This window comes from Lonchura striata, chromosome 16, assembly GCF_046129695.1.
Source record: "Lonchura striata isolate bLonStr1 chromosome 16, bLonStr1.mat, whole genome shotgun sequence".
Taxonomy (NCBI): domain Eukaryota; kingdom Metazoa; phylum Chordata; class Aves; order Passeriformes; family Estrildidae; genus Lonchura; species Lonchura striata.
The window spans coordinates 16255274-16281871 of record NC_134618.1 but is presented as its reverse complement, the minus strand read 5'-3'; the positions used below and the strand labels follow the sequence as shown (position 1 = coordinate 16281871).

Genomic DNA, 26598 nt, shown 5'->3' with positions numbered 1-26598 from the left:
TACAGGGTGAATTACCAGCTCTGAGGATTTGATATCAGTAATAATTAAGTGTGGCACGGGTGCAAAAGTAAAATTTTAGGATTCTAGATGAGGGGTCCCAAGGGGACAAGCTGGAGGAAATTGGGTGTGCCTTGTCCTTTTTCTCCTTCTTCATGCCCTCCATGTCTCACTGTGGTGTTGGCATTTTTCTGTTGGTTCAGGCTGGGGACACACTGTCCAACGTAGGTGACAGATATTGGCACGTTCTTGTAAATGCAGCCCAGGGAGTTTCTGGTATTTAATGTTTGTCACATCCCACTGAGGGCAGAGCCCCACACGCTGCCCTGCAGGACAGAGCTGGGCAGGGCAGCAGAACATGTGAGAGATAAACAGAATAAACAACCTGGAAACCAGCACAGACCAATTATGGCTTCTGCTTTGGCAGGGGGCTGACAGACAGAGACTTTCTACAATTTTGGGATCATCAACACCACAGAAAAGGGCTCAAACCTCCCTGGAACACACAAATGGGGTTTAACCACTCTTGTGCTCCTTTCTCAATCACCAGATTCCAGCTGGGAACACAAATCCCATTTCCAACCCAAACCACGCCACTCCTGAAGGGAGAGCACACAGCCCAACAGGTGATTTCAGGTGTTCTTCCATGGAATTCCCAGAAAATCAGCAGTTTTCCCAATATTTCCACGGAGAGGGATTCTTCCAGCAGGATTTGTAATATTCCATTTAAGAATGGGCTGGAAAACTGCAAAAAAAGATCCAACTGGGGAAAAAAAAAAAATCCAACTTCTAAGAGCACAACACCTGCAGCTCATGCCAGGAAAAAGGACAGGGTAGAAATAAGAGGTTCCTGATACCCAAATCACCTGTGGAAAGGGAATTTGGGAGGAATTTCCCTCCCAGGAAAGTCCTTCATTCCCTTAATCTCAAACACGACCCTTCCATCAACTTTCCATCAAATTTCCTTTCTTTAATGGCACGTGGGCACAAAGAAATGCAGGGAAATTTAATCAAAAATTAATGCAGAAAAATTGAATAAAAAGCTTAATAAAAAAATAAACTTAATTTAAATACCCTTAAAATAATAATAAAAAATACAAACAAACAAAATTTAAATATGCCAGCAAAAGAAAAATATTTAAACAAGGTGGAATAATAGAAGAGCTACATACCCACAAATGCACCAACAAAACATTACTGCAGTTTTGGCTCATTTTTAGTCACTTACCAAAGGAATACCTGCAAAACAAAATGAAGAGAAAGCAAAAGAATTAAAATCGGGGTTGAGAAATTCCAGGGAATGACGTTTGTGCTGGTTTTGTTCCTCACTTCCAACATTTGGGGGTTCAAAACTCTGTCAGGGAGGAGAGAAAAATCCTGAATTCCATAAAATGCACAATGAACGGGCAAATGCTGCTGCAGGGAAAGGGAAGAGGAGAAAATTCCTGAATTTTTGGTCTGCTCAGCGCTCCAAGGAATTTCTCCCTTCAGCCTCATGTTGGTTTTCTGTAAAATTACCAATTCTGATTAAAACTGACTTTTAATCCCAAAGTTGAGCAAGTTTTAAGATGCTGTTCTTCAAATTGTGTTTATTCCCAGTATGGCTTCAATCCCCCTTCAGGAATTTGTGTTTATTTGTTTATATTTGTATATTTGTATGTATTTGTATTTATTATTTGTATTATTATTTATTTATTATTATTAATTTTATTGTATCTATTTGTAATTGTATCCTTGTATTGTAATTTTATTATTGTCATTGTATTATTATATTGTAATTGTATCATTATTATATTGTAATTGTATTCTTGTAATTGTATTATTTATTATTCATTGTATTTATTTGTAATTGCTTATTTATTCATTTGTATTTGTATTTACTTGTATTTATTTATATGTTTTTGCATTTGTTTGTTGATTTATTGTTTATTTATATGTATTTATTTATGTTTATGTTTATTTATAAGTATTTGTATTTGCAGTATATTAAACTAACCCCCCCCAAAAAACACCCCCCAATATTAAAAAAGACACCAGGTTCCAAAGATTTTTAGAAGGATTTGGTACGACTGAAAATACCCTGAATAAATTGCATTTTATACTCATCATGGATGGCTTTTTGAACTCATCAACCTCAACATTTCACACCATATTTAACAACAATTTCCTACAGATTTAGCAATGTATAAAGAGGAAAAAAAAAACAACAAAAAGCAGGCTAATTTGTAATTTAATAACCAATAAAAACAGCTTTAAATGAAGTTATTTGTCATTAAGAGCACCTCACTTTGCTGATCTCCACCACCGACTCGCAGGAATTATTCTCATTTCTTGGCACAAGTCAAGAACCCCCTGAGGCTCATTAAAAACACCCCCCCCACCCCCCCTAAATGAGGAATTAATAAAATATTGTATTTTGCTGGAGCACATGAAGTTTTCTGACGTGTGCCTGGTGCTGATTACATCAAGCCAGGCTCCCGGCCCGTCATGTGATGACAGGAAAACACTTGTGGATTTATTTCTCCAAAGAAGCCTGCGAGACAAATGCCAAGGAAACCAAAGCAAACGGCCCAGCCCCGAATCCATAAAACCAGCAGGAATTCTTGCAGGGATTTCTCCCTTTTTAATAGGTACAAGCAGGGCAGGTACCCAATTCCCACGGATTTCAGCTTGGCGTTTCGAATTTAATCACCAGTTTTTACTTTTCAAGGTGGCTGTAACGAGTTAACAGAAGTATTTATTAAAAAAAATGTGGTTTGTTGCTTGGGGTTTTTTTGGTTGTTTTTTGGTTTTTCACATTTTGGTATTTAAAACATCCCCAACAGATAATAAGGAAAAACATGGATTTGATTTCGCAGGCGCGGGGGTAAATCTCGCCAAGCAGAACTTTTGATCTGCACGTTGTCAAACGCAGAAATTCTGCTGAATCAAAGAATATTCCATTTGGATTGCATAAGATTCTGCTGAATCAAAGTATATTCCGCTTGGATTGCATAAATGCCATTAAAAAGTGATGTCATGGCTGCTTTCTGCTGGGACAGAAAACATTTTCAGCCCTGAACTTGTCAGGGGAGGAAAATCCACGTCCCACTTAGCCTGGATCAGCTGGGAATCATAAACATCATTTAATATTTGACTTAAATTGTTTTCACCACCTTGTCCTGATGATTAATTCTAGCTTCTGTAGATTCCTGGAAAGTAAAAACTGAGAGCAAAAGCTGCTTTGAACCCCATTATTCCCAAGGAGAACACTTCCTGCTGTCAGGGTTTTGAGGATACAGCTCTGGAAAACCTCCCAGGGAGCAGGAATTCCCCACCCGACACAAAATGCCACCTTTTCCCAGAGAATTCCATTTTTTCCTGCATGCAGAGGATGAAGGATGGTGGTTTTTATTTGCTGGAGAAGGAGCTCATCAGCCAGACTTGCCCCATAAATTCACATTTCCTTCTCCACTCAGCTACCCCAGAGCTGCACAGGTTATTTAATGCAAAAGTTGTTTGGGACAGGGGTCCCTAAACCTGTAAAATATCCCCCAAAAAAACCACTCCAAATGGAATCCATTAAAAACAGGATAAACCAGGCAGATTCTACCTTTACGTCTATAAACTCTGTTTGTTTTATAGCTGTCAGTTCTGAGGAAAAATCCAGCTGAATTTGTAACAAAAACAGAGTGAAAGCAGCTCCAGCCCAGCAGTGCCCACCACCAGCTGAATTCCCACAGGCACAGAGAATTCCCTGCTCATCCCTAAATCTGCAGCTGGTGTTAACAGCTCCCACTGCTGTTCCCCACGGAGAACATCCCCATGGAAAGTGATCCCAGATGGAAACTTCCACCTACATCCCAAATCCCTCTCCTTCCCCAGCCTCTGGAACTTGGGATGAGGGAGAAGTTAATGGGTACAGGGATATTTTCTATTCTACACCAGGATTTGGTCCCCAAAAGGAGGTTTCCAGGAGGTCTCCACGAGGTGTCCCATCCCTGGGAATGCTGGGAATGTGGAATTTTAACTCTGCAGGTCTTCCCTCTGGCAGGGAATCTCTATTGTAAATGCAGGGCAGAAATGCTGATGTCTGACTCCAGCTCAGAAGGCTGAATGATTTCTTTATTAGAACTTTGCTGTAATACATCAATATATTATTTAAAGGAGATATTAAAACTGCAAACCTACTTTTCTAACTCCCATATCTAACTCCCAACTCCTGACCCTCTCTGAGAGCCCAGCCCCAGGTGGGTTGGGTTGGATTGGATTGGATTGGATTGGGTTGGGTTGGTTGGGTTGGATTGGGTTGGATTGGATTGGATTGGATTGGGTTGGATTGGATTGGATTGGATTGGGTTGGATTGGATTGGATTGGATTGGATTGGATTGGATTGGATTGGATTGGATTGGATTGGATTGGATTGGATTGGCCACCAGGCTCAAACAATCCTCACCAGAATCCAACCAAGCATCACCCCAGGTAAACAATTCTCCACACACATTCCACATGGGAAAAACAAGGAGCAGAAATAGAAATTGTTTTCTCTTTCTTCTCTCTGTGCACCTCTATGAAAAATCCTGAAAGAAAGATGTCCCTGCAAGGGATCTCCTCATCCCAGGGGATCATCTGCCCTGCAGCAGCCCCAGGCAAGCAAAGGGAGCTTCCTTCCAAAATTCCAGCCACAGGGAAAGCTGCATGAGCCACCTGCCACAAAGCCAGCAGGGTGTTAAGAAGGTGAAGGCACAGAAGTACAGAAAATGTGGGAAATGCACCTGTCCCAGGAGAGGATTGTGAGAGAATCACCTCAACCCAGAGGCCAGGCCAGGCAGAAATTGAGATTTCCCTTCCCTCTCCAGGCACCCAGCCTGGGATTATTCCACGTGGACATTTAGGAGGCTTTTCCTCCAGCCTCACCTGGATCTTCCTTCCCACCACACAAACCAGCAGCTTCTTGTCCTGTCCCCAGGGAGACAGAGAGAATCCTGGGATGGTTTGGGTTGGAAAAAGCCCAAATCCCACCCAGTGCCACCCCTGGCATGGCAGGGCCACCTCCCACTGCCCCAGGTGCTCCTGGCCTGGGACACCTCCAGGGGTGACTCCACAACCTCTCTGCTTCTTTCACACACATTATCCCTGTCTCTTTTCCCTCAGCTAATTAATTTAATTCACTTTTTTCACTTTTCCCTTCAGCTAATCCAACTCAGCTCTTTCAGCTTTTCCCCTCCCCATGCCAAGGCTTGGGCCTCTCCTGCGCCCGCAGCCACTTCCAGAGCAAAGGGACACCCTGACACTGCCACTTCCCTGGCTCTGAGCAGTGGAAAAGCTCATCCACAGCTTCCAAAACTTTCTGAGAGCTTGCTGGAAAACCACAATACACCAACCAAATTAAAGCTGTAAACACTTAGGATGGAAAACCACCTTTTTTTTTTTTTTTTTTTTTTTCCTGGGACCTGGGGGATTCACTTCCCCAGCCCAGTTGGGAAAAAATCCCTGGCAAAATCCATCAAAATGGGATCCAGGATTAGTCTGGTGCACCATTAATTTCAGAACATCATTAACTTTAAAGTGTGGGGGTAAGAAACCTCTTTGACAGCTGGTTTTGGTCCCTGCCAAGCCTTCAGCACTGCACAGCCACGGTGGGGGGAGGAAATCAGCTGGAATGGGAGCAAATGAAACCAGCCTGGTTTCTGGATTCACTTTCTTGTGGTCGCAGAGCTCCAAAAGCTGGGATTCTGTGCTCTGTAATTACAACATCCACACCGAAATGGGAGGAACGGGGCTAACATTGAAAATAAAGGAGAAGGAGGAGGAGGAGGAGGAGGAGGAGGAGGAGGAGGAGGAGGAGGAGGAGGAGGAGGAGGAGGAGGAGAAGGAGGTTTGCTCCTCGTGCTGGGGAAGGCGCCTGGGCAGGGCTGGAGCCAAGCAGGGGGTGAGGAATGGGATGTGCATCCACCTGGCTCTTCCCAAAACACCACAGCAGGGCCTGGTCAGGAGAGGAAATGTGAATTATGCAGCTGAGCCCCAGCACTCGCCAACTCTGCCCAAAGCCAGAAATGATCCCAAAGCCAAAAATGATCCCCAAGCCTGGCTCAGGTGAGTGCCCGGTCTGCCACACCCCAGTGGGGTTTGCCCTGGTGAAATCCTGCCAGTGCCAAAAGGAGGTGGCAGCTTTGGGAAGCCACTGGGAGCTGCTCCTTGGGCTGGACACCGAGTCCAGGGAAAGGGGAAATGGGAACAGAGGCCAGGCTGGGACACCGACGGAAAAGCTCAGCATCAGCTGCAGCCTGGACACATCCAGGAGCCAGAACAAGTGGGAATCACCTCCTGAGCACTGCTGGGATCCAGCAGAAAGGTTCTGCAGGTAAAACCCCAGGAAAACAGGGTGTCGGTAACTGCTTGATTAAAAAAGGGATCCCCTAATTGCATTAATGAGTCTCTCCGGGGCTGGCCCAGCACTGCCCAGTGCCACCTGCATCACCTCCCACATTCCAGCTCTGCACTAACCCAGCCATGGACCAGCTCCTCCCACCCCAAATCCCACTGGGACCTCCCAAGGGCTGCTCCAACCCCAACCCCAACCCGGGGCAAGGAGGGGAAACCTTCCCCATGCTTTGAGCGGAGGGGAAACCACTCGGTGCTCCATTTCTGCCACCAGCCACCGCTCCGTCTTCATCCCTCACCCCAAATGTGGTTCTCGTTAGCTTCATTAGCTCCCAGTTGTGCTGCAGGCAGCGGTGTCACATGGAATTAATTCTCTGTTTTCATTCCCGTGTCATCCCCAGCGCTCAGGGCTGCTGGCTGCATGCTTTGAAAGCGATCCATTCCCTCTCTTCTGGGCGAGGAGGGAGTGCCAAAAAGCAGCTTCCTGGGCAGGAAGGATGACCCCCTGAGATCCTGCAACTCTGGCTTGATGTTTGCAGAGATCATCTCTTCTTGCTGGGGACAGAGGGAGGGCAGAGCAAAAAAGGCATGCGAGGCTGAGATAACAAAGAAATTCCTGAGCTTCCCTGCCAAGGCCTGATTAAGGAATGAGATATTCTAGCTTTTCTAGGTGTTGTTTCTGGGTTATTTTGGAGAGCTGGGAAAATAAAGCACAGTTGCAAAAAGGGTTCTGTTTACAAGGCACCGAAAACCTCCAATTTAGCAAAGGCACCAAGGTGATATTGGTTAATGAGATTTATCTGGAGGTGTTTCTTTTTAATACACAAGACTGGGCACTGGGTTCAGGCACAACAGGAATTTCTGCTTCCATTTGCAAGCTGAACGGAAAGCTGGTCTCAGTTAAGAATTACAGCCCCTCAGTGCAAGGCTGTATCACTTCCAGACATGATAAAGCAGGATGGAGACGGATGGGAAGCCCCTGCCAAGGTCACCCTGTCAAGCACAGCTGCCACATCCATTCCTGCCTGTGCAGTGATCCCTGAGAACTTCCCACGTGTCCTGAGAAAACCCAGGACACCCAGGCTGCCGTGCCTTTCTCCACAGCTCCTGAATTTTCAGGGTCTGCAAGAAAAAATAAAACAAAAATTTTCCTGAATTATCCAAACTGCTTTAAAAACCCCCTGAGCCACTGATTCCTGCTGCCTTGGGCTGCTGGGAGCTGCTCCAAGGGGGATTTTGCTGCTCAGGGCTCCTCCAGGCTAGAGGAAACCCCAGGATGGGCAGAGGGATGGAGCTGGGATTGCTCAGCCTGGAAAGGTTTTAAAAACCCACGTTCCAGATGGGATTTAAAAAAAAAATAAAACTACAGGAGCTCTACAGCACCAGCACAGGGAGCACCCCAGAGAGATGTGGGCACTAATGAAGAGAGCCTGTCTGAATTATCCCACTGCTCCAGGAATTCACACATCAAACCTGTCCAGCCTTGGAGTCACCAGAGCTCAGCTACAAAACCTTGGCAGCTTCAGGGGGAGGTTGGTGGGTTTTTTCTTTCTCCCTTTCAAACAGAAACACGAGGAGGAAGAAGCCAAGGATCACAGCCAGGTTTTGCTCCTGCATCCCTGGAAACCAGAGCAGGAGGATGCTTGGATTCCTGCCCTTTCACATGAAAACATCCAGAAAATGGACAAACCTCAGGGTGACCCAACTGTGACCTGCCAGGACCTGAAGGGATCCTGCAAGGAAGAGGGGGAGAGAGGAATGACAAGGACTGGAGTGACAGGAAAGGCAGGGATGCCTCCAAACTGACAGAGGGAAGGGTTGGGGGGATGGTGGGAAGGAGAATGAGGTTGGTGAGGTCCTGGCAGTGTCCCAGGCCAGGCTGGACAGGGCTTGGAGCAGCCTGGCATCGTGGAAGGTGTCCCAGCCCACGGGATCATCCTTAAATTCCCTCCAGGATGATCCCATCCACACTCTCACGCCCTCAGCATCAAAGGGTCACCAACAAAAGCGCTCCAAAATGGGAATGTTTTGCCAAATCCAGCCCTGATTCACTCTGACAAAGCACCTAAAAGTGTCAGAGCCCAAAGGTGTAAAAAATCAGAGGAAAAAGCACTGGAAGAGGTTCATCAATGGCCACTCACTTTCCTGGAGAGGAAAACTCTCCCTGAGCATCTCCTGAGCCCCACAGCCCTCAGCTCACCCTGCTTAAACATGGCTCAAGTGCTTTTTGATGAGAATAAACCCCACCAACCCTCCACCACACTCCAGCCCTTCCCCTTTCTCTGCTGCAGGTGAACTCCTGAGGACACTCATTTAATTGCAATTAAAGCACCTGCCTCAGAGCCAGGCCCTCCTGACCTGCTGCACACTTGGCCTCCCAAAAATCTCCTTTAATGGGAAGCTCCCAAGCTGCTAAAGATGGAAAACCACCAGGAGGAACCTGGGGGCAGAAACCGAGGCAGCTCCTCCCCTCTGGGCAAATTTTTGGGCTTCAAAGGGCACCACTTCATATTCCTTAAAGGATAAAAAGGTGCTGCCTGGTCCTCCTGTGGCCCCCAAAATCCCCTCCTCATCCTTCTCTAGCCCCCAAAATCCCTGTCTGGTCCCTTTGGTGGCCCCCCAAAATCCTTGATTGGTCCCCAAAATCCCTGCCTGGCCCCCAAAATCCCTGCCTGATCCCCAAAATCCCTGCCTGGCCCCCAAAATCCCTTCCTGATCCCCAAAATCCCTACCTGGCCCCCAAAATCCCTTCCTGATCCCCAAAATCCCTGCTTGGACGCCAAAATCCCTGCCTGGCCCCCCAAAATCCCCGCCTGGTCCCCAAAATCCCTTCCTGATCCCCAAAATCCCTGCCTGGACCCCAAAATCCCTGCCTGGCCCCCCAGATCCCTGCCTGGCCCCCCAAAATCACCGCCTGGATCCCCAAATCCCTTCCTGATCCCCAAAATCCGTGCCTGATCCCCAAAATCCCTGCCTGGCCCCCAAAATCCCTGCCTGGTCCCCAAAATCCCTGCTGAAGCAGCTGCACACCCTTTCCCCAAGGGAAGAACCCACTAAAAAACCCCTGCAGCCACCTCGTGCTGTAACGTTTTATTTATTGCCTTGTTTAACTTATTCCCTTGAGCTCCCGCAACTCAACCAGAAAGAAAATAAAGGATTTTAAATCCCACAACCCCAGCTTCATATTTTTTTTTCCCCTTTTTCACTCTGTGCTGTGTGACAATGGGCAGTGAGCTCGGGGAGCAGAGTTACCCAGGGGAGGCAGGGTTTTCAGATGCCACTTGGAAAGGCTGGGAGGGAGGAAAGGACAGGAGAAGCAGCAGCAGATCGGTGGCAGAGCAGCTGAAAAGTTTGTTTCTATAAGGAAAATGTAACAGCTCTCTGGAGACACCTTACTGGGGATAAAAGTGAATTCATCCCGGAATTACTCAGGCGTTTTAGAAGTGCATTAGTGACTCTGGCACAGACACTGATTTCATTCCTGCAGAAACTGATTTAATTCCGACTGAAATACCTGCAGAAACCCATTTAATTCCTGCTGAAATTCCTACAGAAACCGATTTAATTCCTGCAGAAACTGATTTAATTCCAGCTGAAATTCCTGCAGAAAGCGGTTTAATTCCTGCTAAAATTCCTGCAGAAACCCATTTAATTCCTGGTGAAATTCCTGCAGAAACCGATTTAATTCCTGCAGAAACTGATTTAATTCCGGATAAAATTCCTGCAGAAACCCATTTAATTCCTTCAGAAACTGATTTAATTCCAGATAAAATTCCTGCAGAAACCCATTTAATTCCTTCAGAAACTGATTTAATTCCTGGTGAAATTCCTGCAGAAAGCGATTTAATTCCTGGTGAAATTCCTGCAGAAACCGATTTAATTCCTGCAGAAACTGATTTAATTCCGGCTGAAAGTCCTGCAGAAACCGATTTAATTCCTGCAGAAACTGATTTAATTCCGGCTGAAATTCCTGCAGAAAGCGATTTAATTCCTGCTAAAATTCCTGCAGAAAGCAATTTAATTCCTGGTGAAATTCCTACAGAAACCAATTCCTGAAGAAACCGATTTAATTCCTGCTGAAATTCCTGCAAAAACTGTCTTGCAGAAACTGATTTAATTCTTGCTAAAATTCCTGCAGAAACCGATTTCATTCCTGCTAAAATCAATTTAATTCCTGCTAAAATTCCTGCAGAAACCGATTTAATTCCTGCTGAAATTCCTGCAGAAATCCATTTAATTCCTGCTAAAATTTCGGCAGAAACCCATTTAATTCCTGCTAAAATTCCTGCAGAAAACAATTTAATTCCTGCAGAAATTCCTGCAAAAACTGTCCTGCAGAAACGGATTTAATTCCGGATAAAATTCCTGCAGAAACCGATTTAATTCCTGCTGGAAGCCTCTCCCACGGAGCTGGTCCTGCTCATCCCACCAATGGAGGCTCCTGGGGTCACCAGCCACCAGGATTTGGGTTCACCCAGCCAAGCCTCTCCCAAATTCTGGTTGAAATGGATGAAAACCCACGCTAGGAATATTCAGGAGGGAGGAATTTTGGAGAAAGGCAAACCCACTTGGAGCTGCACTCTGCACAAGCTGCATTTGCAGGCTATGAAGAATTCCCATAAAAAAAAATCTTTTTTAAAGATCTTGAAACAGCTTCTACTCGACTCAAACTGACCACTAGCATTTTACTACTGCAGAAATGACATGAATAATCAAGGTTAAAATGAACAACACGGTCCAGCACTTCCACCTAACAGGGCAGATATTAAATATTCCTCTGCCCTGGCAGATTTTGAACTGCTTTACAGTCTCCTACTTCAAAAGGAAGAAGTTCAAAGTGGCAGATGGGGAAAAAAAGGAAAAATAAAACAGTATTTTAAGGCAGACACACTGAGCTTCTGATGGACGTGTGACACCATCACAGGGGTGGCCTTGACCCCAAACACACCCGGGTTCAATTTGCACAGACCCACAGCTCCTTTGGGCAACGCTGCGCCTAAAATGCCAAAATCTGCCACGCTTCAAGCTGGAAAGCACTGGCAACCTCAACCCCACGCTCGCCAGGCACCAAAATAAATCCCAAATTTCTCTGCAGGGTCACTTCATTTTGAGAAGCACCAAAGTGCATCTTATTCCAGGCTGCTGAGAGTCCAGGACAGCGACCTGGCAAAGCCAAGGGACACAAGCTGGGCTTTGCTTTTTTGGGATTTTAGGCTGCCCAAATGCTCAGGGGAGCAGTTTTTTGGAGGGTTTTAAGACCCTCCAAGCCCTGGATATTCCCCAGCTGCCAGGTGGGGCCGGGGCAGGCAGGGGACGTGTCCTGCCCTTCAAAAGCCACACTTTGCTCTTCTAAAGCTTCCCCTGGCTGAGCCCAAGCCAGCTGGGCAGCAGTTGAAAGAGCTGCTCCTTCAGCAGCCCAAAACAAATAGGGACATTTAAAATTAAAATAGACAAAAAAAAAAAAAAAAAAAGGCAATAAAAGGAATAAATTGTCCCTCACTGGGCCTGAAGAAGAGAGCTCTCCATTCCTGCTGATCCTTCCCTGGAGGCTCAGCAGAGGATTTTGGTGGATGGGGAGAGCCCAGGGGTGGCCAGTGGATAGGGACAGCAGGGCTATACAAAAAAAAAAAAAAAAAAAAAAATCAAAATAATGATTTTATTTTGAGCCACTGAAGGATTTTTTCTTTTTTTTAAATTTAGGCCACAGGAAGAATTTGCTGCTCATTTCAGAGACCTCTCTGCTGGAGCCAGGAATGGCTGGCATTGTCCCTCCCACTTCAGGAGAGCTGTGCTCCCTTGCAGGTGGCTCTGGAGAAGCAACAGAACCCATCAAAACCTCCCCAAACTGGGAGAAAAAAACCCAATCACTGCACCACCTAACCCCACCAGGGTTAGAAAGGAGTTTAAAGCCAGCTTTGGCTTTAAGGCCAGCCGAAATGTTAAGGGCAGAGCTGCAGATTTTGGGTACTCTCAGCTCCTCCCTCTGCAGCACCACAGCTCCTGCAGCACAGGGAGCACCAAGGGAGTCCTGCTGAGCTCTTTCCCTGTGTTTCCCTGCACTGGAAGCAGCCAGCATCCCTGGATGTCCAGGGAATTCCATCTCACTGCAGGCAGCACAGGGATAATCTGGGTGTGACCCATTCCAGAGGATCTGATGGAAAAGGAGCCCACAGCTGAATGGGCTGCTCGGAGTCTTCTCCCTCAGCCCTCCCCAAGAACCACCTCATTTCCTGTTGAATACTGAAATTAAGAGGGAAATCAGCTGAGGAAACACCTCTAATCCCCCCTTTTCTCTCATCCCTTCCCCCTCGGTGTGTTTTTGTTGCACACCAGAGTTATGAGCATCTCTGGCCTCCACATTTAGCTTGGATAAAGCAGACACAGCCCAGTTGACTCTTGTCAGAACTCATAATGTCTCTCAGACATTTTTGGAGGTTCCAAGCCTTGGTCAGGAGCATTTGAGACCCTGGAAGGCAGCTGCAAACAGCTGTGATTTTGGGTTTGGGCCATGGAATGAGTTACCAACTTTGAAGGTGGAGCAAGCAGTCACAAAGGGTTAGATGGGATAGTAAAAGTAGTTACAAAACAGAGGGGAAAATTTTTTAGTATTGTACAGGGGGGTTTTAGCACCTGTCCAGGGGGGTTTTCACTTTGTACATGGGGGTCAGAGGTTCTAAGATGGAGGAAAGTGGGCTGATCCTGTTCTTCCTCCTTCTTCTTCCTCTCCTCCATGTTCTTGGTGATGTTGGCACTCACAGATTGGTTTAGAGAAGAAAAGCACCATTTAATATAGGTAATAGGCATTGGGGAAAACTGTAAACATGTAACACGTAATGTACCATATAAAAGATAGAAAATCACCATTTAATATAGGTAATAGGCATTGGGGAAAAACTGTAACCATGGAACACGTAATGTACATATAAAAGACAGCAGCAGCCCTGGGCGGGGAGAGAAGAAGAAAAAGAGGAAGAAGAAGAAGAAGAAGAAGGAGAGAAGGAGTCAGAGAGGATGTCAGGGTGTGTGTGTGTCTCTGCCTGAGCTCTGAGCAAACCACAGCAGCTCGAGGAGAAAATCTTTTCGATAACTCACAATAAACTGCCTTGAGACCGGACAGCAAGAGCCTGCTCAGTTTTTCTTTGGAATCATGGGTTGGAGGAGGAATTTCACCACCACACGAGACCCCAGAGCAAGGCTGGGGTCCCACAGCCTCTGGGCTGTGTGTGCACTGCTGCCTGTGCCACGCAGTCACTGCAGCACAATCTCCACTTCAGAGCTTCCCAACCAAGGCAGCTCTGCAAACCTTAACACTTGTGCTGTGTGTCAGCTCACTGCAGCACAGAGAAGTGGAGGACAGAGTGACGAGGCTGATTGCATCACTGAGGAAAATACTGAGGGATACCTGTGGGTATACAGAGATTCAGTGGCAGAGTATCAGCAAAAGTGGCTCAAACACTCAGAAATTTTTTAAATGCCCTCAGACTGACGCTGTAGCACGTCCCAGTTGTTATTCTGGCAAAGACACAAATGAAAATTAGTAGAGGCTGTTGATGGAGGCCAAAGTGTTAAGGGGAAAAGTAGCACTTGCAACCCACAGGTGATAACTCACACACTAAAAAAATGTTTTCAGTAACGTGGAAGAAAGCATCAGTCTTAAATCATATGGGATGAAACTGCCTCCAGCATGTAAGCAGTCAGTCCTGCTAAAACTTGGCTATGTGTGAACCTTCAAGAGCTCCCAGAGGCTGGAACGTAGAAGCTGGGGCTCTGATTCTCCCTCGATGAGGAATGAATTTCACCCCCCAAATCTCAAGGAGCAAAGGAGGGGGAAATTAAAAATCCCTATCTCAACTATCAGGAGTCAATTCCTTTCAACCACAGCAGGCTCGTCCTGGCAGGATCTCTGTCCTGGAGCTGGGAGGGGACCCCTGAGCTCATCCCTGAGCTCCCCCTGCTCTGGAACTGGGGTTTGGAGAAGGGCTGGTGAGGAGAGAGGACAGCTCCTCTCTGTACCCCCATCTCTGCCTCCTCCTTAAAAAAGGCGCCAAAACAGCCACTCGGAGCTCACCAGGCACAACTGGAATTATTTTGGGAAAACCTCAGGAGTTCTGCAGGATTGACAGAGGAGCCAACACCGCCCATGCCAGGAGAAGTGGGAGCAGCAGCACAGCACCCACTGTTCCAAGACAGGTGGGTTTAAAAAAAAAAAAAATAAAACTACAGGAGCAGCACAGGGAGCACCCCAGAGAGATGTGGGCACTAATGAAGAGAGCCTGTCTTAATTATCCCACTGCTCCAGGAATTCACACATCAAACCTGTCCAGCCTTGGAGTCACCAGAGCTCAGCTACAAAACCTTGGCAGCTTCAGGGGGAGGTTGGTGGGATTTTTTCTTTCTCCCTTTCAAACAGAAACACGAGGAGGAAGAAGCCAAGGATCACAGCCAGGTTTTGCTCCTGCATCCCTGGAAACCAGAGCAGGAGGATGCTTGGATTCCTGCCCTTTCACATGAAAACATCCAAAAAATAGACAAGAAATCCCGGAATAATTTGGTAACAGGCAGTGGAAAAGCATGCAGTGAGTTATCTGCCCAACTCTGTGGCTTGGTGTCAGCTTTAAGCTGGTGCTGAGTTGAGAGCTCAGAGAATGGAGCTGTTCAGAGGCTGCTCTCCTCCACCCACTGAATTCCAGCTGCAGTGGGATGGCAATGAATGGGGCAGCACATGCAAACCCTTAAAGACAAATCCACTCAGTCCATCTGTGGAAAAGGTGTCCTGCTGTAAAGCCAGAAAATTTGGGAAGAATCCCCCTGGACACTTCTTGATGGCAGAAGCTTCTCCCCCCACACCAGCTCAGCTGCAGGCAGAGAGGCACCTCAGGAGGTGACCTGATGGAATTTGGGGTTTTCAGGGCACATCCTCTTTCAAACAACATATTTGGGGCCTTAACAAGAGCAAGGACAACCAAAACCTTTATTATTTTAGCACCACAGCCCTCCCCTGCAGCAGGGTGACTGACAGGGGTCGGGGTTTCTCCTTTTCCCCCACAAACTTTCTGTGCTTGGTCTGAAACACAGAACAGAACTGCAGCTCTGGCCTGAGACCACCCCAAAAGCAATTATTGAGGGAATAATTGCCACAGTCATGAGGGGATGTCGCTACAGGACACGAGAAAGCACAACACGAGCTACTGCCATGGCAAGGTAAAAAAAGAAGAAGGTTTATTTTTTGACTCTAACTTTTATATTTTTTTAAAGGTGACAGTGGATTGGAGAGTGAATGGGCCACCTCTCCAAAGACATTGGACAAATTACTAGTATATCAACTTTTTCCACTTCCACGAAAGAATGTAAAACAATATGTTGTTTATAGAAAATGTGTGGAAAAGTTTTTTAATAAAATGTAAACTTAAAAAGCTTTAGAAAATCTTAAGAATCGGGGTGACAAGGGGAAGAGCTGGGATAAGGCAGTGTGGGATGCCATGGAATTATGGAATGCCATGGAATCATGGAATGGAGCCACAGGGATCATCCAGTCCCACCCTGCACCAATGAACAGAGGAGAACTCGGGGCAGATATCCCAGGTAAGACAGAGCTGGGACACTCCACAAATCATGTGTGCCCACAAATCATTCCTTATCTCACATTCCTCCACGGATAACCTGCTGAGGAGCAATCACAGATCGGGCTGCAAACCCAAACTGCACCAGGAAAATCAATGGGCACCACAGGCAGCAGGAGGGGAAAGCAGAGCAGGGGGACTGAGAACCCACCAGATCTGTCCAACGTTGACCAAGGAGAGGTAGAGCAGCCACAGCAGGGCCATGAGGACCATGTTGGCACAGCCAGTCAGCAGCACAAAGGCTGCCCCTGACAGGCCAGCCAGGGCCAGGCAATCCAGGGTGTTGTCCATGGCAGACCAGTCCAGGAACCAGATGAGAGTGGGTGCGTAGCTCAGGGCATCCAGGCCGACCTTCCCCTTGAAGTATTTCTTGATGTCCTGCAGGTAGAGCCTGCAGGGGAGCAGCCCCTTCTCTCCTATCAGCTGCTTGTTCTGCTGAAAGGCCACCAGGAAGGCCACGACTGCAGGGGAACAAGGAGAGGGAAAAAACTCCGTGAGGAATCACCCAGCAGGAGGCAGCTGATCTGAATGCAGAGCTAGAGAAGCCATTCTTGGAAGGAATTTAGTCATTCCCAAGTTTTTATCTCCATTAAAATCCAGCACGGCCACTACAGTGCCCAACAAAATGTTCCCTGGGATGCACCTGGAGGATCTTTAAGGTCCCTTCCAAGCCAAACCATTCCAGGATTGCTGTGAACCACAGTGCAGCAGGCAAAGGAATTCCATAAATTCTGTCTTGGCTTTGGAGAACAGATCTCCACCTCCACATAACCTGGGAATCAAGTACCAGAATCTTTTCCTCGTATTGAAAACACTTCATCGATCAAAATATTGTTAATTAGACAGCTTCAACTCATCTCCATCGTTAATGAGGTGTTCATAGGATCCCAGGATGGTTTGGGCAGGAAGGGACCTTAGAGATCCTCTCATCCCACCCCTGCCATGGCAGGAACACCTTCCACTGTCCCAGGTGTCCAGCCTGGCCTTGGGCACTGCCAGGGATGCAGGGGCAGCCACAGCTCACTGGGAATCTGTGCCAGGGGCTGCCCACCCTCCCAGGGAACAATTCCTAATTCCCAATATCCCACTAGTCTTGATCTCTGTGAATGTGAAGCCATTCCCTGTGTCCTGTCCCTCCATCCTTTGTCCCAAATCCCTCTGCAGCTCTCCTGGAGCTCTTTCAGGTCCTGGCTGGGCTCTGAGCTCTCCCTGGAGCTTCTCCTCTCCAGGTGAGCCCCCCCAGCTCAGCTCCAGCTCTGGAATTGCTCCAAGTCCCTCCCGTGCTGAGGAGCCCAGGGCTGCTCAAAGCACCCCCAACTTTGAGCTCCTGGTTCACCACCACAACTGCCCAGAACAGCAGCTCTGATTCTCCGCATCCTCTCACACTCTGGAAGGCTGGAAATCCAAAATCTTACCATTCTCCCACCCCTTAAATTCCCACTTTTCGTGTTTCTGCTTCAGCCCTGGACACCCTCAGCCCAGCCAGCTGCTTTTTTTAACGGCACATCAGCAGTTTAATTACAGCTCATAGACCTAGCATTTGATGTCCTACAGAGAAAGTTGGGCAGTTTTTAGGCATTATCTCATATTTTAGGCATGTCCCGCAGTTACCAATTTGCAGTTTGTAACTCCAGTAATCTCCATGTTTCAGGGAAAAAAAAAAAAAACACACGAGGAAGGCCAACATTTCCTGATTAGGCTGCATCCACTAATTTACCCATCCTTCAAACATTACCCAAACAGCAGCCACGTCACGGGCAGCAGCACCAGAGCTCCTGGAAAAAGCCAATTTGTTCCCCTCCCCAACCTTCCCCGGTTAATGATCAAATCTGTTTCCTTCCTTATCTCAATGCTGGCATTCTGCAAACAACAACCCTGGTGTTCATCTGGTGTCTCTCACTGGGAGCACTGGGGGAGAGAGGCTGTGTGAAATCAGAGCCCAAATTCCCATTTCTTTGAAGTCTGCAGCAGCAACCCAAAGTCTGCAGCCCCAGGGAATCCGCCTGAACGTCCCATTCCCCGGACAAAGGTCTCCAGTGGGTTCCACTTAATCCACTTAACGCTGCCCCAGCTCTCTGCACACAGCCATGGGTTTTATTCTCCTTTAAAAACCACTAAAAGTCGTCAGCAGCACACAGCAGAGGTCACTGGGAGGGTTCCCTTTGATTCCAGCAGATCCTGAACCCCGGCGATGGCACAATAAAGTTGGGAGTTAATGGGTTGTGTCTCTTCCCATCCATCTCTTCTACACAGTGAATGATTTTACAACTAAAAGACATTTCTCTTCAATTATTTTGCTCAATTATGGAACAGGGAGAGACATGAAAAAAGCTGATTCAAGCACTACAGGATCAGTTCCGGGACACAAATGAAGTGTTTTCCATTTTATCCATACTTTTCTACCAACGCTCAGCATAACTGTGTGATCAGAAAGTCTGACATGAAACCAGCAGAAATAAAATTTTTCTGAGCTTTAGACAGCTTAATATCTTCATTTTTGGCTCTAAAAAAAGCCAACTGAAAGCCAGTTCTGCCTTAAAACTCCGTGGCTTGATTTCCCGTGATTAGCACTGCAATTTGCTGCACAGTTATCCAAAAGTGCTAATCAAACTCACCTCTAAATGCTCCAGAATTGCTGCCCCAACCCATAAATGCTGAGCAGGTTTTCGCCTAAAAAAAGTCCAAATTAGACCCCTGTGCCGTGCACGAGACAAACAAGGAAAGGGTAAATTAGGAAAAACAAACGCCAGCAATTCCAGCAAAGCGCACGGACAAAATCCTGCAGGCGGCAAACCACGGGTTGGAGCTGCCATGAAATTCACATTTTGGATGGCCCAGCTCAGACTCCAAAGGGGTTTTCCCATTTCCCACTGCTGGGATTTCCCACAGCAGCATCCACAGTGAAAACCCAGCAGCACCAGCCCCGATTTTGGGAGGACTGACCCCCAACAAAGCAAAGCCCAGCTGGATCCATCACCTGCCAGGTGATGCTCCCATTCCCAGAGCTGCAGCCCGGATCCTGCTCCCTCTCCTGGACACTCCCCATGCTCTGGATCACTCCAGGCTCCCTCTCCAGCACTTTTGGGATGGGTTCATCCCCCATTTCCAGCTCCCACCTCCACCCACCCATCCCTGCTCCATCTGCTGAGGTTTCCCCCTCAGGCAGCAGTTCCTGTGCTGCTGCACACGGGGAAGAGCTGAAACTAAAGACAGAGGCTGCAGAGGATTCCAGCAGCACAGGAGATGCCCAGATCCAGGAGGGAAAGAGGGAAGTGATTTATCAGCTTGTCATTGCTTCCTCTCCCTGAAGCCCAGAGAAACTGGAGCCTTAAATTCAGTGTAACAGACCCTGCTGCCTTCTCCAGGAACCTTCCCTTTGACCGTGGCTTGGTCAGGGGGTAAAAAAGTCCCTTTTCCCCCAAAGCCTGTGCACCTTCCTCTTCCTTAACCCTTTTCCTGGAACCTCTGTCCCTTGTGTTTGGGGATTTTTCTCTCGGCATCCTCCAGCTCAAACAACTTTGCTTCCAGTTTGGGCACTGACCGGCAGCATCACCGCCCTGCAGGGCTTGGGGCTCACTGACCCCCTTCTCCTTGCTCCTGGAGCTTTTCCCTGGCACTCCACACCCCTCCAGCCCTGGCACAAGCCCCACCACACCCCTGGGCTTCCCACAGACAATCCCAGGCTTTGGGAGTGCCCAGCCTCAAAGCCAGGTCCTCATAAGACAGGAAAGCTGGACAGGACAGAACGCACATCAAGCCAATAAGGTTAATCAAACATTCTCCATTTATTTGTGAGAAGATGGCAGTTTAAATACACTTCTACATAGTTTACAGTTTACAAAGGCACTCTCATGCAGGCTAACATTGTCTTTGTCTTAAGGTGGACTAAACTTCACACTATAAACCTGTACTACTTCACACCCAGGCAGCCCAGTGCTCCCCATCACACCTTAATACAACGTCTAACTGCGCCACAAACTTAATTTCCAACTGCATCACAGGCTGGAAGGCCTCAGATCTCACTGCAGACATAAACCATGCCCTGTGTCTCTCAGAAGTGCTGCGACACAGCCCCGTGTCCCAGCTGGATGTGCCATTCCGGGGGCTGTGCAGGTGGCAGGAAGGAGCAGCTCCAGGTCTGCCTCCCACTGCAGCTCTGACAGCTCACATGGGAGCTCTCCCTGCTGCCAGCTGAGCTTTACATAATACATGCAAATTACCGGGGCTGCTAATAGACCTCCCCTACTTATCCTCACCTCGGAAGGTGCTCACTGTACTTTTCCATTAACTCCCCCACCTCCTTCCCCTCTCCCCCCAAAACCCAGCGTGTTCCTCCTTCAACCCCACATGGTACCAATAACCACCAACCAAGCATCCCCACCCAAAGGGATTTGCTCCATCCAGATTTCCCTGGCACCTCAGCTCCCTTCCCTCAGCCTGTCGTGGTGGGAGAACGAGAGGATCCCATTCTTCATGCTCAGGGAAGATTTAAAGATGTGAAATCCAAAACTTCCCGGTCACGTGGCTTTTTCTGTCTTCCCCCCTCTTGTTAAAAGAGGTCTTAACTTTGCCTTCATGCCCTAACCACGAGAAGAACTGAACCAAGGGCACGGAGCTTTGCCCGAAAACCAAACTACATTTTGCACACACACAACAACTCTGCCTGGAGCAGTTTATGGAGTGCCCCTTTGACCCAACGAGGCATTTGAACAGGCCCTGAGCTGGGTGCTGCAAGCTGAGGCTGTACTGCTGCAAAGAAGAAAGAGCAGAATATTCCTGGTATTTTATTACCAGCGAAATGAATCAAAATTTCAATTAATGAATTCCCCCACAAAGTTTTGCAACACAGAAGCAACAACACCTGAGCACTGAGCAAAAGGGTGAAGCCAAGCACCCACAAAAAAACACACAACAAAGTGCTCTGGTTTTTTACACCTTTTTTGTTTTCGGGGTGGTTACTTGGATGGTTTGAAGTGCTTATCCCCTCGCTGCCTCCTCCTTTGAAAGGGTGTGGAAATAGAAAAAGCTTCTCTTTGGGTCTCAGGCTGTTCAAAACCCCCCCAGCCCGCAGCTGGAGGATGCCCTGGGAAGATCCCAGTGCTCCAGAGGGGCTTTGGGCAAGGAGAAGACAAGGAGAGAGATTCCCTTCTCCACTTGGTTATTTTTTTTCCCCCATTCCAGGGGGATGCAGCTGCTCAGAGGACCCAGAGCTGGTGCTGCACAGCCCTGCCAAGGAGCACTGAGCTGCAATAAAACCTCCCAGGACAGCAAAAGCGCCCGAAGATGTTCAAAATCCTGACCAGGCAGGCTGAAAGCTACTGAGAGCCTTTGAATAAAAGTGAGGGAAGGGAAAGCAGGGGAGATGGCAGAGAAAGAGAGGAGGAAGGACACCGGGGAGAGCCAGGAGCCTACAGGAAGCCAAACCCCCCGAGAGGGCTTTGGATTTCAGATTTAGGAAGAAGGAGCCTGAACCTCCCGTAGCTCTGGCGCTGGGGAAAGAAAATACTATTAAACAATACATAAGGAGAAGGAAGATAAACTGGATTTAAATAATAGCTTTTATTTCAAAGCTCTCCACAGAGCCTGGCTGAGACTGGGGAGGGTGGTATCTAATTACTGAGATTTCTACAGCTGGAATCTGATGATGGTAATCACCCAAAAAAGAGCACTTAAAAATGATTTAAGAGGGTGAAGGGAGCAAATAATGCACATTTGTTGTCGAGAGCTTAAGGACCAGCTATTTACCTGTAAGAGCACTTCCAACAAGACCTCAAAGTATTTCTGGATTGCCAAAACACCAATCCCTGTCACAGGGAACACACAGGGCAAGACCAGGATGGAAAAGCTGCAAACCTCCAAGTGGCATTTGGCCAAACTTCTGCCCTGCTCAGGTGGGAAGCAGAGGAGCTGCCTCCAGCTCCAGGGTTCCACCACAGGGACAACCTGGAGCTGCTGGAGAGAGCCCAGAGGACGGGCAGAAGGATGGAGCAGCTCTGCTGGGAGAGCTGGGATTGTTCACCTGGAGAGGAGAAGCTCCAGGGTGACCTCAGTGTGGCCTTGCAGGACCTGAAGGAGCCACCAGGAAGCACAGAGAAACCATTTCCAAGGGACAGAGGGACAGGACAGTGCTGCAAGGACCAAAGCTCACGGAGCCCTTTCAGCTGGATGCACTTCCCCTGCTCTCCCACCCCTGCCAGCAGCAGGTGGGGTTGGTCTCTGACCTCTCCAAACCCTCAGATCTTCTCCCACCTCCCATCTCACACAGCAGCTGCTTTGCCAGGGACTTCCCAGGCTCGGGCTGCTTCTGGAAAACCCCTTCAAAAGACACAAAAAAAAGCAGGGGAGAGTAAAAGCAAAGGGGGAGGGGAGGGCAGCCAGAAGGACACGCCACACCTGCCTTGCTCTGCCTGTCCTCCTTCCACACGGGAAGATCCTCAGGGAAAACATCTCCCGCACCTGCAGCAGGCAATGGACACCCCCTTGGGAATGGGGTGGGGACAGGAAGGAGGTGACAAACCCTCAGAGCACACTCTGGGGTCACTGCGCACCCCAAATTGTGTTTTTCTCCACCTCATCCTCGAGGTTCTTCACTGTCCCACGCAGGAGGGGAACAATCCCTCAGCTCCCAGCACCGATCGCATTCCCCAACACCTTAACACAAATCCCCCCACCCAAAAGGAAAGGGCAAGGAAAGGGTTACACATAAAAGGGTGGAATGAAAGAAGGGGGGAAAACATCCCACGGCTGAGGAATGTCAAACTGTCACAACGGCATCAAGCGTCTCCTCAGCGAGTCTGAGCCTCGGCGCGCGCGGAATCGCCGCGTCTGGGAGAAAAATCAGCTGTCACAGTAAATGCTTCCATCTCCAGAAAAAAAAACCTGCACAGAGCGGCTTGGCACAGAGGCACAGAATTGTTTTCTGCTGATTCTAAAGCCAGGCGCTCCAAAGGGATCAAAGGGCGAAGACTGCTTCCCCACTGGAGCATCCAGAGGGAATCTGCCCGCTCGCACACGAATTCTCGTGGGCACCTCTCGGGCACTGCCAGCCTCAGCAGGGCTGCCCAGAGGAACCTGACCCGTCCCGAAGCAGGCCCAGCTGCCTGGCTTTGGTTCACTTGGCTCTGGCTCACCCCAAACCAGCAGCAGAACTCCCCAGGGACCGAGCGCAGCCAAACACAAGTTGCACAACAGGCAGGTGAACTTTTCCTCCTGCCCTGCTCATTCCAGCTTCAGTAGCCCAAACTCTCCCCCTGCCACCCCACTCTCCAAAAAGTTACCCCCAACACCACTTTCAGCCATTCACACTCCTCTCTCCTCCTTGAAAACACCACCACAAAGAATTCTCCCTCTTCTTTAGCACCCCACGTTTACTCACCAAGCTCAGCTTCACCCTCTGGCCCAGCCCCTCGCAGCCTCCTTTTCTCCTGCAGCCCATCATTTTTAATCACTTCCACCTGTAACTCACCTGACCCCCCAGTCAGATCCTTGTTCCCCACCTCGTTGGCCCAGGTGTCACCACGAGCTCCCACACCTTTGATTTCCACCAATTCCCACCCCTCCAGCCAGGCCCTGCTCCCTTCCCACCCCCCCTTTGGTGTGGCACATTTATCACCCCAAATCCAGCCCCGGGGAAGCAGCAGCCTCTGCTGAAGGCACAGCAGAGAGCACCAATCAATTCCTCATAAGGAAACTGCAAACTGAGCCACGGGAAACTCAGCAGCCTGGATTTACACACGGGGGAATATCGGAATCGCTTTCATTTTGACTGCAAGAGTCATAACCTCGCATTTCACCGAGAGCTGAAACCAAACTAGAACCAGAGCACGTGTCAAAGCCATACGAGACTACAACTTCTGCATGGTTTTGATGCAAAATAATCTAAGCAGGCTGGCGGGCTACAAATTCTAACGATTCTGTGGACAAATCTGGGGCAAGTTTAGAATTTGTACTGTAGCGTGTTACTTGTCAGTTTTGGTTTCACTGTAAATATTTTTAAGCAGTGCACCAGTGGGCTCTGAGCGCAGCTCTCAGTGCCAAAGCAGGAGGCAAACGAGCACGGCAGAGGCTGGAAATTGCTTTCACTGGAATATTTTAATATTTATTTCATGTTGACTCTAGGTCCTGGCTGTCGGTGGTGTTGGCACCCAGGGGTGGCATCTGTCCCTGCAGTCCTGCTGCTGCAAAAAACAAAGAGTTCCTCTCTTGCACTGTGAGCGCTTCGAGGGAAAGGATGAGCAGCTCTGCTGAGAGGTACCAACCTCGTGGTGTGAGCAAAACTTCTCCTTCCAGCTCCGCCAGCTTCCAGCACCACCAACCCCATCCAGCCATCCCTGATCCACCAGGAACGTGAGAGCGGGAAAGAAGAACATGGAATATGCAGAGTTGGAGAGGACCCACAATGACCATAAAATCATGGAATATGCAGAGCTGGAGATGGCCCACAATGACCATAGAATCATGGAATATGCAGAGCTGGAGAGGACCCACAATGACCATAAAATCATGGAATATGCAGAGCTGGAGAGCACCCACAATGACCATAAAATCATGGAATATGCAGAGCTGGAGAGGACCCACAATGATCATATTCCATGATTATGCAGAACTGGAGAGGGCCCACAATGATCATAAAATCATGGAATATGCAGAGCTGGAGAGGACCCACAATGATCATATTCCATGATTACACAGAACTGGAGAGGGCCCACAATGATCATAAAATCATGGAATATGCAGAGCTGGAGAGGACCCACAATGATCATATTCCATGATTATGCAGAGCTGGAGAAGACCCACAATGACCATAAAATCACAGACTATTCCCAAGTGGGAAGGCCCACAAGGCCCGTGGAGTCCTGCCGCTGTTCCCATCCGGGACATCCCCAAGGATGTCACCTCGTGCTTGGGGCAGCGGCGTCCACGGGCTCCTCTGGCAGCCCTGGGGATGCTCTCGTTCCCTGCGGAGCCTGCTCGGTGTCCCGCCACCCTCGGGGCACGGGGAAAAGCTCTCCCCGCTCTCCCCCAGCACTCACAGTACAGGAAGGCCGTGGAGCGCAGCAGCACGATGCGGGTCAGCCAGAAGGAGCCCGGGGCGAGCGGCGGGGCCGCGGTTCCGCGGCGGGGCCCGGGGGACGCGGCGGGCCCGGGGGACGCGGCGGGCCCGGCCGGGCGGCGCTGCCGCAGCCCCGCCGCGGGCGCCGCCATGTCCCGCACAGCGAGCATGTGCGGCGGGCGGGGCGGGGACCGGGGAACGGGGAACGGGGAACGGGGAAATGGGGGAACGGGGGAATGGGGGAACGGGGAAATGGGGGAACGGGGGAACGGGGGAATGGGGGGAATGGGGGGAACGGGGGAATGGGGGAACGGGGGAATGGGGGAACGGGGGAATGGGGGAACGGGGGAACGGGGGAACGGGGAAATGGGGGAATGGGGGAGTGGGGGAATGGGGGAACGGGGGAATGGGGGAACGGGGAAATGGGGGAACGGGGAAATGGGGAAACGGGGGAATGGGGGAACGGGGGAATGGGGGGAATGGGGGAACGGGGGGAACGGGGGAACGGGGGAACGGGGGAACGGGGGGAACGGGGGAACGGGGGAACGGGGAAATGGGGGAACGGGGAAATGGGGGGAATGGGGAAATGGGGGAATGGGGAAATGGGGGAACGGGGGAACGGGGAAATGGGGGAACGGGGAATGGGGGAACGGGGGGAAACCGGGAGAAACGGGAGGAAATGGGGAAGTGGGGGAATGGGGAAATGGGGGAATGGGGGAAAACCGGGAGAAATGGGGAGGAACTGGCAGAAACGGGGAGAAACGGAGAGAAAGTGGCAGAAACGGGGGGAAACCGGGAGAAACCGACAGAAAAAGGGAGGAACGGGGAGAAACCGGCAGAAACGGGGAGAAACCGGCAGAAACGGGGAGAAACGGGGAGAAACCGGCAGAAATGGGGAGAAACGGGGAGAAACCGGCAGAAACGGGGAGAAACCGACAGAAACGGGGAGAAACCGGCAGAAACGGAGAGAAACTGACAGAAACGGGGAGAAACTGACAGAAACGGGGAGAAACTGACAGAAACGGGGAGAAACTGACAGAAACGGGGAAAAATGGGCAGAAACCAACAGAAATGGGGAGAAACAGGGAGAACACGTTGCAAAGCGGTGCTGCTATGTTGGGCACGGTGTGTGCGGCCCCGCGGGGTGGGATGTGACGGGACACGGCGGGGACCGGAAGAAAATAGGGAAAAATGGGGATAATTCTCTGCGAACCGGCGAGAAAATGCAAAGTTTATTTGAAAAATAAAAGAAAAGAGGCGGTCAGCGCGGCTGCGGAGGTGTGAGAGGGCTGGGGCGTCCCAGTGATGCGGCTGCAGGAGCTGGGGAGGAGGGAAGGTGAGAAGGGATCCCATGCACCCAAATATTTCCAAGGGGTTTGGAGGATGATGCCGGGCTCTGTTCGGTGATGCTCAGTGACAGGATGAGGAGAGATACCCTAAGGTAAATCAGATCCCAAATCGCAGGATATTCTGCTTTGGATTGAGTCCCTTCAGTGAATGGCTCACATTGAATCCACAGCCTTGGAGTTGTCAGCACCATGCCGGGACCTGCTGAGCTCAGGACA

General features: G+C 49.2%; 1 protein-coding gene and 1 long non-coding RNA gene across 2 annotated transcripts in view; both read right to left on the bottom strand.

The window, feature by feature from the left end:
• LMF1 (lipase maturation factor 1) overlaps positions 1 to 25203 on the bottom strand; it is a 151840-nt gene extending 126637 nt beyond the window's left edge. Inside the window, exons 1-3 of the mRNA XM_021550378.3 lie at positions 25014 to 25203; positions 16133 to 16442; positions 1226 to 1236 (exon numbers count right to left, since the gene is read on the bottom strand). Of these exons, the coding sequence (XP_021406053.3) occupies positions 1226 to 1236; positions 16133 to 16442; positions 25014 to 25203 (511 nt within the window). The remainder of the gene's footprint in view (positions 1 to 1225; positions 1237 to 16132; positions 16443 to 25013) is intronic.
• Positions 24054 to 24965, bottom strand: LOC110481562 (uncharacterized). Its single transcript, XR_002467269.2, has 2 exons — positions 24240 to 24965; positions 24054 to 24158 (listed from the first exon to the last, which is right to left on the bottom strand). It is a non-coding gene; the product is annotated as an uncharacterized LOC110481562 (long non-coding RNA).
• Positions 25204 to 26598: the final 1395 nt, after the last annotated feature.